The 12438-nt window shown below is 41.9% G+C and overlaps 1 protein-coding gene across 5 annotated transcripts in view; it reads right to left on the reverse strand.

The window, feature by feature from the left end:
* pcnx1 (pecanex homolog 1) overlaps positions 1-12438 on the reverse strand; it is a 46146-nt gene that overhangs the window by 26737 nt on the left and 6971 nt on the right. For all 5 annotated transcript variants that reach the window (XM_023352490.1, XM_023352492.1, XM_023352489.1 and 2 more), the window contains exons 3-8: positions 11481-11583; positions 9540-9576; positions 7579-7644; positions 5789-7489; positions 2379-2508; positions 24-217 (exon numbers count right to left, since the gene is read on the reverse strand). In XM_023352490.1, the coding sequence (XP_023208258.1) occupies positions 24-217; positions 2379-2508; positions 5789-7489; positions 7579-7644; positions 9540-9576; positions 11481-11583 (2231 nt within the window). The remainder of the gene's footprint in view (positions 1-23; positions 218-2378; positions 2509-5788; positions 7490-7578; positions 7645-9539; positions 9577-11480; positions 11584-12438) is intronic.

A 12438-nucleotide genomic window follows, 5' to 3' on the forward strand; every position in this document is an offset into this window, starting at 1 on the left:
GCTGCTCTCGATAAGCCGCCTACCAAAGTCGTCCTGCAGGCTGGTGGCGCCCACAGTCGAGGCCTGGTCCTGAGAACCCTCCAGGTGCGCGCTTCCATTCCTGGCCAGCAGGGACACACTCGCGCTCAGCACTGTCACCTGGGAAGGGGTTCTGGATGGCTGAGTTTTCACCAGAGAGGAAGAAGGCTGGGCGGCCTGGCTGAGAGCCTCTTGAAGACTGTTGGAGGAGAGAGAGGGAGGAAATAAGTGGTGGGATTTGTTCTAGTTAACAGCAGCAACACAGAGGGAGGCTGGAGGAGAGAGCGCTGCGTTAGCGACAGAAGGATATGAGAATAGAAAAAACTAATGATGTTTAAACGCTTTTTGGGTTGTTTTTTTTTTACCACAAGTTTTCGGTTATCACTTGTGCTGTGCATTGGAACATTCTTAACTTGCTTGCAACTAAACTAATAAACTGTAAAGGCCCATTTTTAACTTACAGCAGTTAACAGTTGGACTAAAAAAATTGGAACTGCAGCTGCATGGGGGGGCCCAAATTCATTTTTGTCATAGGGCCCAAGATTCCTGGCGGCGCCCCTGGCATGAAAACAGCATGGCTCTAATCTAGACATTTTAATGCAAACATTCCTGACTTTTCCAGACTCGACTTTCCAAATTCTCAGTCCTTAATGTTCTTAAAAAAAAAAAAAAAACACACACACTAAAATGACGTTTATTATGAATGTACGCAGCAGGTAGAGTTTAAATACAGAGTCTTCAAAACCCAAACACTGGAAAGAGATTTTAAAAAATGATAGAAAGCAAGAAAGACACTGTGTGTGTGGGGAGAAAATCCACAATTAAAACTTGTGAAATGAATGATTCACTCACTTGTTGTTTGTATATGACCAAATAAACCTGAAAAATGGTTCAAACTCACCATTAAAAACCTCAAAACGAGCATAAAATGCATGTTTATGGTGAACGTATGCAACCTTTCACCAGCCCTGCACAAAGCTACGATTACTGCTTATACATATGGATCATATAATCAAAGGAGAAAATGCCTGAGAAGGTGAAAGTGTAAAGGCAGTAAAGGACAAAGGATCTAGTTTTAACTTTATGACCCCTGGCAGGCTGCTCACTTGTTTTTCTTGCTCAACAGTTTTGAAGAGTCGGCATTTAGAGGCGTGACCTTGAGAGATCGCAACAGCACAAAACAGATCCTCGGCTAAAGGTGAGACCCTGTCGGCCGTTCACCTCGTGTGAAACTGACCAGGTTGGCATCAGTTTATTAAGAGCAGATATTGGTGAATATTAAGAGTCTAATTGTGTAATAACGGTGACTAAAAACACCGTATTAAAAAAAACAAAAACATACAGAATTTGAAAACAGAGAAAAAACAGAACATCTGCATTAGTACAACTATCGCATTGTTGTCCACAACATTGTAGTACGATATTTTATGATACTATTTTAATAATAATAAAAGTGCTGATAAGACCTATTTATTACTTCTCTTTCTTTAAGTATCTGTAATGCTACGACTGCATGGCACAGCAATTATATCTCCACAAACACAAATACCGATCTTGAAAAACATTTCCATCAAGCTTCTTTAGGACATCAGTCACATAAAGACGTGTGATTTGTTTCACAAAACTGAACACAGCCACTAAATCTAATCATATTTTTTAAATGTGTTGATATTTATTGGTGCTGTAATAAAATAAACAGTGGAAATATTAGTCAGACTAATGCGGAGTGTTTTGGGTTTTTTAAAAACATCGCTAGTTGGAATTTATTGTGACAACGATAAATGAAGATTCTTATGATAAGAAATGTATCGCAATAACCGATACACTATGTCCAACCCCAACTTCGGTTAAAACTTGGTAAAATTGTTTTATGTTGATGAAATGTGTGTATTTAAATGTGATCTATTCAGTTCTGTTTATCTATACAGCGCCAATTTGAAACAAATGCCGGCTGCAGGCAATATAAAGGGAAGCGTGATGAAGAACATGGAGTCACGTCAAACAGAAAAAAAGCCAAACAATTTACAGCCAAGTCGATAAATCAAAACTTTGGTCCTCTCACTCAAGACACTCTCAGTCTTACAGGATTTAATTCTTTAATGGTTAGAATGTAAACTTTAAAACACCAGAGGGAAATATAAAAAAGTGGAAAAGAGCGAGAGTTGGCAAAATAAGGCAAGCAGGGCAAAGAAAGCGGTAGAGAGATGATGTTTGGTTTGAAGTTCTGGATGACAGAAGGGGCAGAACGATGTCGATGTGAGGACAGGAAGGTGACATGTTCAGACCAGGCAACACAACCATAGAGATCCGCCCAACACACACACACCCATACACACATACCGACCCCGCGCACGCCGTACCTGAGAGGAGATCCAATGAGCGAGGTGGGAGGGGTGGGGTTACTTCCTGCGTTGTGCCGCCGCCTCACGGCCTGCCGACGAAACGTGCTGCGCTCCCGACGGAATATGACCGTCTCCTCACTTCCTGGAGCTGTCGTGGTGAGAGACGTCATCGGTCCGTTAGTGTGGATTTGTTTCCTTTCCCGGAAATTATGCTTTCATGTGTGGCTTAGAAGAATTTTACCAGCACTTATATATAAAAAAACAGCTGGAAAACGACCTAGGAAATGTTTTCTAAATGACATTTAGAAAAGTAGGTTTTTGAAAAGTAAAACCTACTGACCTAATCCTGTATTAAGGGGCAAAAGAGAATAATCAGTTCCCTCTGCATGAGGGTCAATGTTTGGGTTTTGTGAAGTTGACTGGACCAATTAAATAAACACAGAGTAATATATATTTCTGTATTAGTGACTATTTGTATGTTAGCTATGACCATTGTAGATAATAAACAATAACATTTCATAATCAAAATTTTAGTTTCAAAATTTGACACTAGATTCATATAAAAACTTATTTATTTGACAGAAATGCTCTTTTATGACCAACAAATTCAAAAGGAGGATGAGCCACTTAGGACCATTGCTAAAAAGGCAGGCTGTTCAGAGAGGCCTCTATCAAAGCATATTAGCAGGAAGTTGAGTGGAAGGAAAACGTGCACTCGAAAAAGTTGTGATTTTGGTCGATTCAAAGACAGGCTGTGGAGCATTGTCCAGACAAAAACGAGAGATGCCAGAGCCACTATAAAATAAAAATATTGATGAAATATACTTTTAAGTAGACTTTTTAAAAAATTATTTGAGAAACTGAATTTTCTGTCATTAGCACTAAACCATTATCAAAATGAACGGAAATAATGCAATGAAACATCTGCCTGAGTTTGACTTTTTTCGTTAAATTACAGAAACAAAGACTGTTTTCACAATATTCTAATACTGAGACGGACCTGTAAGGCATACCGACTAGACATTCGCAAAGGAAATGTCAACAAAGCACAATTAAAATAAAAGCAGTTAAGGTGATTATCAAAACTGAAATGTCTTTAATTTAACAGCTGTAATGACATTAGCAGAGATCTGCATCTCTGATACATAAATATCTAAAATGATTTAGACTGTGGATGTTACAGCCTGGATGTTGCATCAGTTTCAATGCAGGGTTATTTTATTACCTCATTTCGATCTTACCTTCTTGGCTCCACACTGGCCAACACAACACTGCTGTCCCTGAAAAATTGCATGCAGAATAGTCAGATGTTTTGACCTCTGCTTTTATTTCCCCCCCTGTAACCCGGGGCGCTCCTTAAAAGGAAACTATGATGTATGACTAACACTGAGACTGTGGTGGATGAGACGAGAGTTATTACACTGCTGCCATTGAAGGAAAGCCTAATAAAATTCTCCCTGGATACATTACACCCCAGATAATTTTTTTTTTTACAGTCATAAATCCATTAGCAGTAAAAACATAGCTTTACTAGGCTAGCAAAGCTGGGCTAGTCCCAGCCTGTCTCTGTGATTAACAGATTTATTCTTTGGATATCCCAGAACCGACATTTGAAATTTCCAATACATTTTCATAACTGTTATGGTAAGACTGATAAATTCAACTTACTCTATGGTTTTATATTCCAAAGATAAAAACACCACTTAGCTTATATTAGCGCACATGAAGTTAGCTTGTCTCGGGGATTTACCCATTTTGTTGTTCTGATACCCGAGAGAACAGACGGATTTCTGACACTTAAATAACAGTTAAAATAAGACTAAACAATTTAGATAAATAAAAACATACTTTATAGTTTTAGAGTGAAACAATAAAATAGCCCTCATGGCTTATTAGCTATCTAGTGCTAGCTTTGCTCGGTGCTTTTCATTGTCCTGAAAAACATTTCTAAAGAAATTCACTCCTAAAGACAATTTAATAGCAGGACAAATACAGAGGAGTATTGAACTGAAAAATGACTCATCAGTTTTTAGATAATGTTTTTAATTCATAGTAAATATTTAAGTAGCAACAGCTCCTGGATATATGAGTTTAGGTCAGTTTGGAAGAATGCTTTACCAAAACCTCGAGTGCATTAAATAAGATAATGAAGCACCTAAAACTTTAACAATATGTTCATTTAGGAATAAAATTCAGCATACTCAGTCACAGCGTCCTTGAGCAAACTGAAAAAAATAGCCATGATCTAAATCAAATTCAAAAATAACTTCAAACAGAACAAGAGCAAACAAAAGTCTGTTTACTGCATATTATTAATTGTGACATTAATATGAATCAAAACAGCAGGAATCAAATTAAATCTTTCTTTTTTTTAAAAAAAAAACGCCCTGAGAAATCATCTGATGATCAGAAATGGGCGATTTTTGGTTTGACCTTCCTAGGTATAACTGGGTTGTCTGAATATATCACCCTTCGGTGTGCAGGTTAATACTTATGAGATGAAGCCTCTATTATCAGCATCAGTTGGGTTTTTAAAATGAAGTCAGAAGAAGCACAAAAAAAGTGAAAGAAGTAAAAAAAAAAAACAACTGTATTGTCTGTGGAAGCATAACAGGTATGAATTCAGACTGGTCTTTGGCAGGTGCTGTTCATTTTGAACTTTTGAGATGCTGCCAACAATAGGATGCGCGGGGAACAGCAACCGCTCTCTCATACACACCGTGTGGCATCACCACTGCTGCAAATACAATGCTGCTCATGGCTGCAAGATCACATGACAGCTCAGAAAGCCACGGAGAGTCAGCATCATTTTCAAAAAAAAAAACACAGCCTAATGTAGCAATAGAACAAGAGCGAAAAGATATTTGAAAACTGTGACATTAATTCACGAGCTTGAAGACCCAGGGAGGGAACAGCGCTAGTGCTCAACACAACCATGCTAATAAGACAGCATCTGTTTGCTCAACCTCAACACAAAGCACACACTGTGCTGTCATACTAATAGTGATCTGCACAGGGAGCACTTTGCTTGGGTCAGAATTGCTACTCCATGGAAACTCACCATGGTTACGCTGAATGTGGAAGACCGACAACATCCCGTTTGCAATCACCAGCGCGAGCCGCTGTGAAACCCTCCCAGTGTCTGGAGGGCCTCATTTGCTCCGAGAACAAGTTCATGAACTCTAGATTTATGCTTGTGTTAATAAACTAAAATAACAAAAGTTGACAAAAGCTTCCAACAGGAAGTACGCTCGTAAAGTAGGGACAAACAACCTTAAACATCTCAGGAAATTAGAAATTAAGGAGTTTTAAAGTGAAAAAGAAAAGGACACTAAGCCGAACAGAGCAGATAAGTAACAGCATTCTAGGGCGAGCTGTTAAAACAAAGTCTTTAAGTGAGGATAAAATTTAAGACGTTTGGTACCAACCTCGAAGTGAAGCTGCAGTTGCATCCTGAGGTTCAGTGAAAGCCGTCTGGTTGGGCAGGCTGTTTCTGGAGCGGGTCACTGATTCCAGCTGGGAGGCCCGACCGAGCAGAGACGCAGCGTCCAGGACTTCCCCTTCTTTGGCTTCCAAATCCGACTTGGAGGTGGTGAGGGGCCGGGGCCCAGGCGGCGCTCCTAAGCGGTTGGGGTCGTTAAGGCAAGCGGCAGTGCCACTGTCCAAACTCAACACTCTAGCGTGCGTCTTGGCGCTGCCAGTGCTGGGCGTACGGCGGGAAGCCCGGCGCTTCCCTCTGAGTCCCACCTCCGCCTCAGACCCTCCTGGATATTTGACCGCGGAGGAGGAGGGGGAAGTGGCAGCAGCATGCTTGGCTTTCAGGGCCTTGAAGTGACCCTCCGGTGAGTGGCAGGAGCGGGAGGTGGTGCTGGACGAGCTGTCCGTGCTTAGATGGTTGGTGGAATGCAGACTGGAGGCACAGCTGAGTTCACTTTGATCACTAGAGTCGTCCTCTCCTCCTCCCGTAAAGACGGCGCTACAGGGTTTAACCATTCCACGTAACGCCATGTAGTCCCGGCGTCGGCTGGCATCGAAACTGCTCGCTCTTTTCTTCCCTCCGTGCCGGCGCCCGCGGCGCCCAGTTGACAGAGACAAAGTCCTCTGAACGCCGGCTTCAGGTTTCGGCCGGCCATCAGCTTTTGCCTTGTCCTGCTCAGTCGCAGCTACTCCCGTCGAGCCATCGGCACTGGTCCTGACGCCAGGTTCTTCCATGCTCTCCCCAGGCTCTGCTTGCTCCTGGGTTACGGAAGAAGTGGAGGCGCCCACAGTCTGCTTAGCAGTCAGCTCATTAGCATGAGGGTTTTTATTGGCCTCCCGAGAGGGAACGTTGCCGAGACCTCGAGAGACCACCCCGGCGAGGCTGGAACTCCGGCCGTCTGCGGGTGAGGGCACGCGCTCATCCCCCGAAAGTGAGAGAAGGCTTTCCACGTGTGTAGAACTGGTTTGTTCACTGTGAAAGCTGCTGACGGTGCTGTTGGTGTCGCGGTCTGTCCCGCTGCAGTAGCTCTCGGTGGAGCCGCTGCTGCGGGTACTCAAGCTCCTCAAGCTGTCCGCGCTTCGCTCTCCTGCGTGAGGCTTTCCGCCCCCGACCGAGCCCTTCCTACCAGCACCCACCTCAACCTGGTAGAGCCCTGAGCTGCCCTCCCCCGCCTCTCTGGAGGCAGAGCGGGCCACTTTGTGCGAGTCTTTGTGCTTGCAGCACTCTTCCCCCGAGGTGGAGGGCACCGCTTGATCCTGCTGGTATAGCTGCTCTCTGTCGCACAGCGCGGGCCTGTGCGGTCTTGCCCCCTCCAGCTCGCACACTGTGTCGAGGCCCCCTCTCCGGGGTGGAGGATACAGAGCAAAGTCTGGCAGACAGGGGTCGGGAAAGGCAGAGCCCGACGAGCTGGAGGTCCGAGGCAGACCCCGAGAACGGAGCTCCTTCCTGAAGGCCTGAGACTGCATGGACGCGTGGGAGGCCACCTCCGTGTCACAAGACGAGTGTGACAGGCTGACGTGATAAGCAGCAGAGGTGCACATGTCGCCGGCCTCCCGAGAGAGCTCTGAAGGACACAAGGAGGTGGAAGGCTGCAACGAGGCAAAGGAGTCACTGGGAACGAGGCAGTACATCTTGGTTTCCGACAGCAAGTCTATAACAGGTGAACACAGAAGAAGCGAAAACGTTAGACGGCGTTTCAAAGCGTGGGGAGACAATGGCTTGTTTTCAAAGTGTCGTTACCGTGATCGTGACTGCAGCTCCCGATGAGAGTCAAGCTGATGTCGTCCGAAGCCTTTCCCACGTCTCCTGTGATAACAGGATTAAAAGTAATGAGGAGCTGACAGATTTAATAAATGTAACAATCGTTATATTAACCGACTGGTGAACAGAACTATGACCTTTTACTAACGGTACTTGGAGCAACACTCTTCAGTGAGGACACCGTTACTGAGACGAAACGTCTCAAAGCTAACTTTTTCAGTACGAGCAAGTTTTTCAAGATGAAGTCCAAGAGATGTAATTAGCTTTTTTTTAAAAAAAACAAAACAAATAAATAACATTTTAAAACAATTTTGAGAGATGTCTGTGGTTCATTCGGGCTATGAAAGAGTGTGAGCTTTTCATCAGAGAGCAGGAAGTCCGAATGGGCTACAGGAAAGTTGCTGTGTTTTATCTCTTTCTTTTTTTTAATGTCCAGCCTCTGTCTGTTGTGGAACATGTCAAATTTGGAAATGTTTACATTCTTTCCAAAATCTTAGAGTAGGAATACAAACACAGAAAGTACTGTTTTTGTTAGCTAACTGGACAAGTTGCTCATTTAAGATTCAAAGAAGAATAGTAAAACCCTGCTCACATCAGTTGCTCTCGCTACCTTTCTCTCACACAGTGTGGCGTCACCTCTGCATCTTATATAAATAATTAGTAGCTGCTCACAGTAGGAAGTTAATAAATAACTATTGTTTATCTTATGTTATTGTTCCCAAACATGAAAGCAATGCTCCACAGTTTAAGGCTTTGAAGAATATTGGGAATCAGCCAAAATGTTTTGATGGATGCATCTTCAACAATCACTAGTCCTTGGACTCAACATGCAACAGACCTCTAAAGAGAATACTAATGAAGAAAACAGCTAGCCTAGCCTCATACCATGAATGCCCAACAAAACACTGTAGATTTGCTTTTGCAACAGTCAAAAGAAGCAGCTCTCAATATATTCCTGGAATGCCAGCATGGCTGTTATAGGAAACTTCCCTCCAGAGAACCAAATGTTCAGACTCTGCAATGATCCCCGCCCCACCCCCTCAAAGAAACACTCTATGACCACTTCGAAGGTGACGAAATGAAAGAATAGGGAAGTAAAGGATGATACACCGAAGGCAAAAATCTGAAACCCTAATTCACAAACCGCCGGCTAATTAGGATGACTCACTGAAAAACTCAGCGAAACAACCACTTCAACCTGACAGCGTAAATGGCCCAAAGCAAAGCTAGAAGCTGATTTACTCTCTACGTGGGATTCCAATAAAGCCTTACCGGAGAATGCCTCCCATGCTAAGTATTACAGTGAATCTTTTCAGAAACTGTAGCGGTCTGCCTAAGGCCGGCTCATCCTGGTTTGACTGCCGAGGTCAAAGCAATGCTGAGTCAGGGTGCATCTCCTGGACAGCAGGGAGCTCCCGGTCAAGGATGTGGGCAACCCATAATGAGACGATTGTAAAACCAGGCATTTAGCAGCTCTGCACTCTTGTAGCAAGTTCTTCTTTTCCTTTTTCTTTTTTAAATTTCACATATATGGAGTTACACAGGACGGATGTAACATTTAGACAATGGGATCGGGAACAAACTACTGTATGAAAGTACCAAAACAAAACAAATATCTAATTTATTTTACCCCACTTATCCAGACCTGGAGAATACTGAAATTCAGTTCCAGGCTGCATAATAACCCTGCAGGAAGTTTTAAATCAGATCCTCCTGGCTTGTAGTAAACTGAAGACAGATGGTCTGCAACAAGCTGATGATCTGAAACCTACTTCCAAAATCCACACAAACATGATTCACGAGACCTAAAGTGAAATCGACCTTCGATGAAAACCGGATCTATTTCAAGGCCCTTTTATAACATCCTCAATAAGGCCAATAAATGTAGTTCAAAGTACAGCACATTATTATGTAGCAAGGCGGAGTGTTGTTCCGTTTACCTTTGACACCCATCGCTCTCCCGTGCGCTGATGCAATCTGAGAAACGAAGGGGGAAGGAAAAAGAAAACAAAATTGTTACTGAAAACTGGACGGATCGGCAAAAGACAATTCATTTGGTAAGGGGCAGCCATATTGGATCTTGAGGTCAGACTTGTAAACGTACAAATAAACCTTAGACGTGTTGACCAGCAATTACGAAATAGAGCAGTTTTTTTTTCTTTCCGATTCCTATATTAACCGAGTTTAAACGGACAGGCATCGTCACTCTGACTGACCTAAATGACTGACTAATCCGTCCCACCTTTTATCAGCTTCAGATTATTTTGCATCTGAAAGAGGGAAGTCAGAGCTCGTTTGCTTTTATGCTTTGGCAATAACAGAGAGCAATTATCATTCGCTTAGGAAGGGAAAAGCAAATAACGCTCTATCAGTGCTAATGCATAATGTTTTATATCCCTATGAGGAAATGTGTTTTAATGGTGCGTTTTTTGGGGGGTTTTTTTGCTACTATGAAGTTGGAAACCGTGGTTTTCTTTATGATTTTTTAATGCAACCTTTTTACAAAACTTTTTAATATTAGCCAAAGGCACAATAGATATTTGTAAAAAGACGTTTTGCCTATATGAAGACATTACGTAACAAATATCTCATCGAACACTTGCCAGGTGGTTGCTTAGTTATGCTGATTAAAAGCTTGACTCTCCAACCAAAGTGGAGCAAAATGAAAGTGTTTTAAATTAAAACTGCTGTGAAAAGAATCGCTTGTTTCTCCGGTAAGGGATGCGTTCAAATGGGTTCATTTGAGCTCAGTTCCTCAGAGCGATATTTACATCCCTGTGGTGGTGCACCGAAACACAAAAGAGGCAAACTAATTACATTTTGCATGACATACACTTTAGTTGTGCTGTAATCCAAAGTTACAAATTATGATTAGGTGAAGGCTGGCATATGATGTTCATTGCTAATATTTTGATTCTGATACGTCCAACGAATTCGTGGAGGCGCACCGATAAATCGGCCCCGTTTTCCTTCCTTTCCTTTTCCTATTTGCAAATCTGATGAATCTCTCATTTTCTGTTCAAGAAACCATACCTATATCAAATTTCAGAATGAGATTCCCATTTTTCTAATAATATTCAGCTGAATATACTAAACGATACTAAACCTCAGATATCTGTATCGGTATCGGAAGTAAAGAAAAAAAAAAGTGGATCCCAATTCCTGAAAATAAATCGTTACAAGTTAGCAATATAAAATTTTACCGTGTATCCTTTGGCTATGTTACCGCAATAATGATATACATAACAAATTTTCTTTTAATTGTGAATTTTAAATAAAATAAATTTATATACAGTATATCTTTAGTTTTAACATGTATTCCTGCAAACAAAAAACTGCTAAACGCCGCGTAGTAGTATTTTGAAACACCATCCAGTGCAATGTTTATGCCTCTAGAAATATAAATAAGTGTTTATGCTCAAAAGACAAACAATAATAAGAGATTATGGCGATGGATTCTTTAAGCCAGCTAACTGACGGTGTGCAGCGACGTGTGTGGGAGGGGCTGTTACCATAGCAACAGCAATGCCAGGGTTTCCTTTTTAACGGGTTTGAACCGGTTCTGACCCGGTTCGTTGAATTTAATCTTTTTTTTTTAATCTACAAAAATGGAACTAGGTAAATATTACACAACAACCGATGTTCAATTTCTGACCGGATCTCTCCTCAATCTGAGCTCGAGAAAGTAAAATTGGGAAACAGTTGTGGCTCGTAACTCACAAGATGGCTTCTCTTCACTCATTACGCTGAATCAAAAGTGACAAAGGTTCAAGTCTCAAACCAAGAGTCCAAGTCAAATCTCAAGTCATTAACTTTGTGTCTCAAAGTCAAACTGATCTTTTTGATAGTCACATATGCAAGGGATCAGCTGGTTTGTTTACCTGATTAGATTCCATCCCAATATAAGAATTTCTTGAACTGCAGTCCACCGGCGGAGTCTCTTGTCGGATGAAATCTGCCATCTCTATGCCCCCGCCAGGGTCCCTTTGCGAAACACAAATTGAAGACACTTTCCTGGAGGCCCCAAAATTATTCTCAACATTTTATTTTTGTGTCCTTCACAATAATCAGAGCTCCATACTGGAAGTTTTCTTTGGATTATGAAACTTGATGATAAAAAAAAAAAAGGGCGGGGGAGGGAAATGCATTCATCCAGATTTTCTCCAGGTTTATATTTAGCCCAGACATGCTTACTTAACCAGCTGGTATGTTGAAACAGAAAATCCCTCAAAGGATGTAAATCATTCCCATATGCCAAAAATAAAATAGAAATAAAAAATAAATAAATAAATAAATAAAAAGTTTCCATACCAGGTCAAACCAGAAAAATAAATAAATAAATAAAACTCAAACAAAGTGGCAAAAATAGTGCAAAACAGGCAGGAGCTCTTGTCGGTAGCTAAACTGAAAACGACCTGGAATGTTGCTGCAGATGTTGCGGGCAAAGCTGCGACTGCAACTGTCCCTGCGGTCGAGGACCGTCATGCATCCCGTTGCTTTTCCCCTGCGTTCTACAAGCGCTCCCCTTGGGAATGTGAACATGAGTCATTTCTGCAACTCCTGGGCACCAAAAACCCTAACCGGCTGCCTTTTATTTCCACCAGAGTGAGAAATGAGCACCTCAATAATAATTCAAAAAACAAAAGTAAAAACTAATGATAAAACCAAGTGTTCAGAATGATAGGTTAACGCCGAGCCTCTCTATAAACATGTCATTAAAGACTTCATTAGCACTTTCACAAGTTTCGGAAAAGAACAAAATCCATACATTGTCCTGGAAAAGTATTTATACACTCAGAACTATTCGCAGTTATGCCACTTACTAATACGATTGGAATA

Source organism: Xiphophorus maculatus, chromosome 19, assembly GCF_002775205.1.
Source record: "Xiphophorus maculatus strain JP 163 A chromosome 19, X_maculatus-5.0-male, whole genome shotgun sequence".
NCBI lineage: Eukaryota > Metazoa > Chordata > Actinopteri > Cyprinodontiformes > Poeciliidae > Xiphophorus > Xiphophorus maculatus.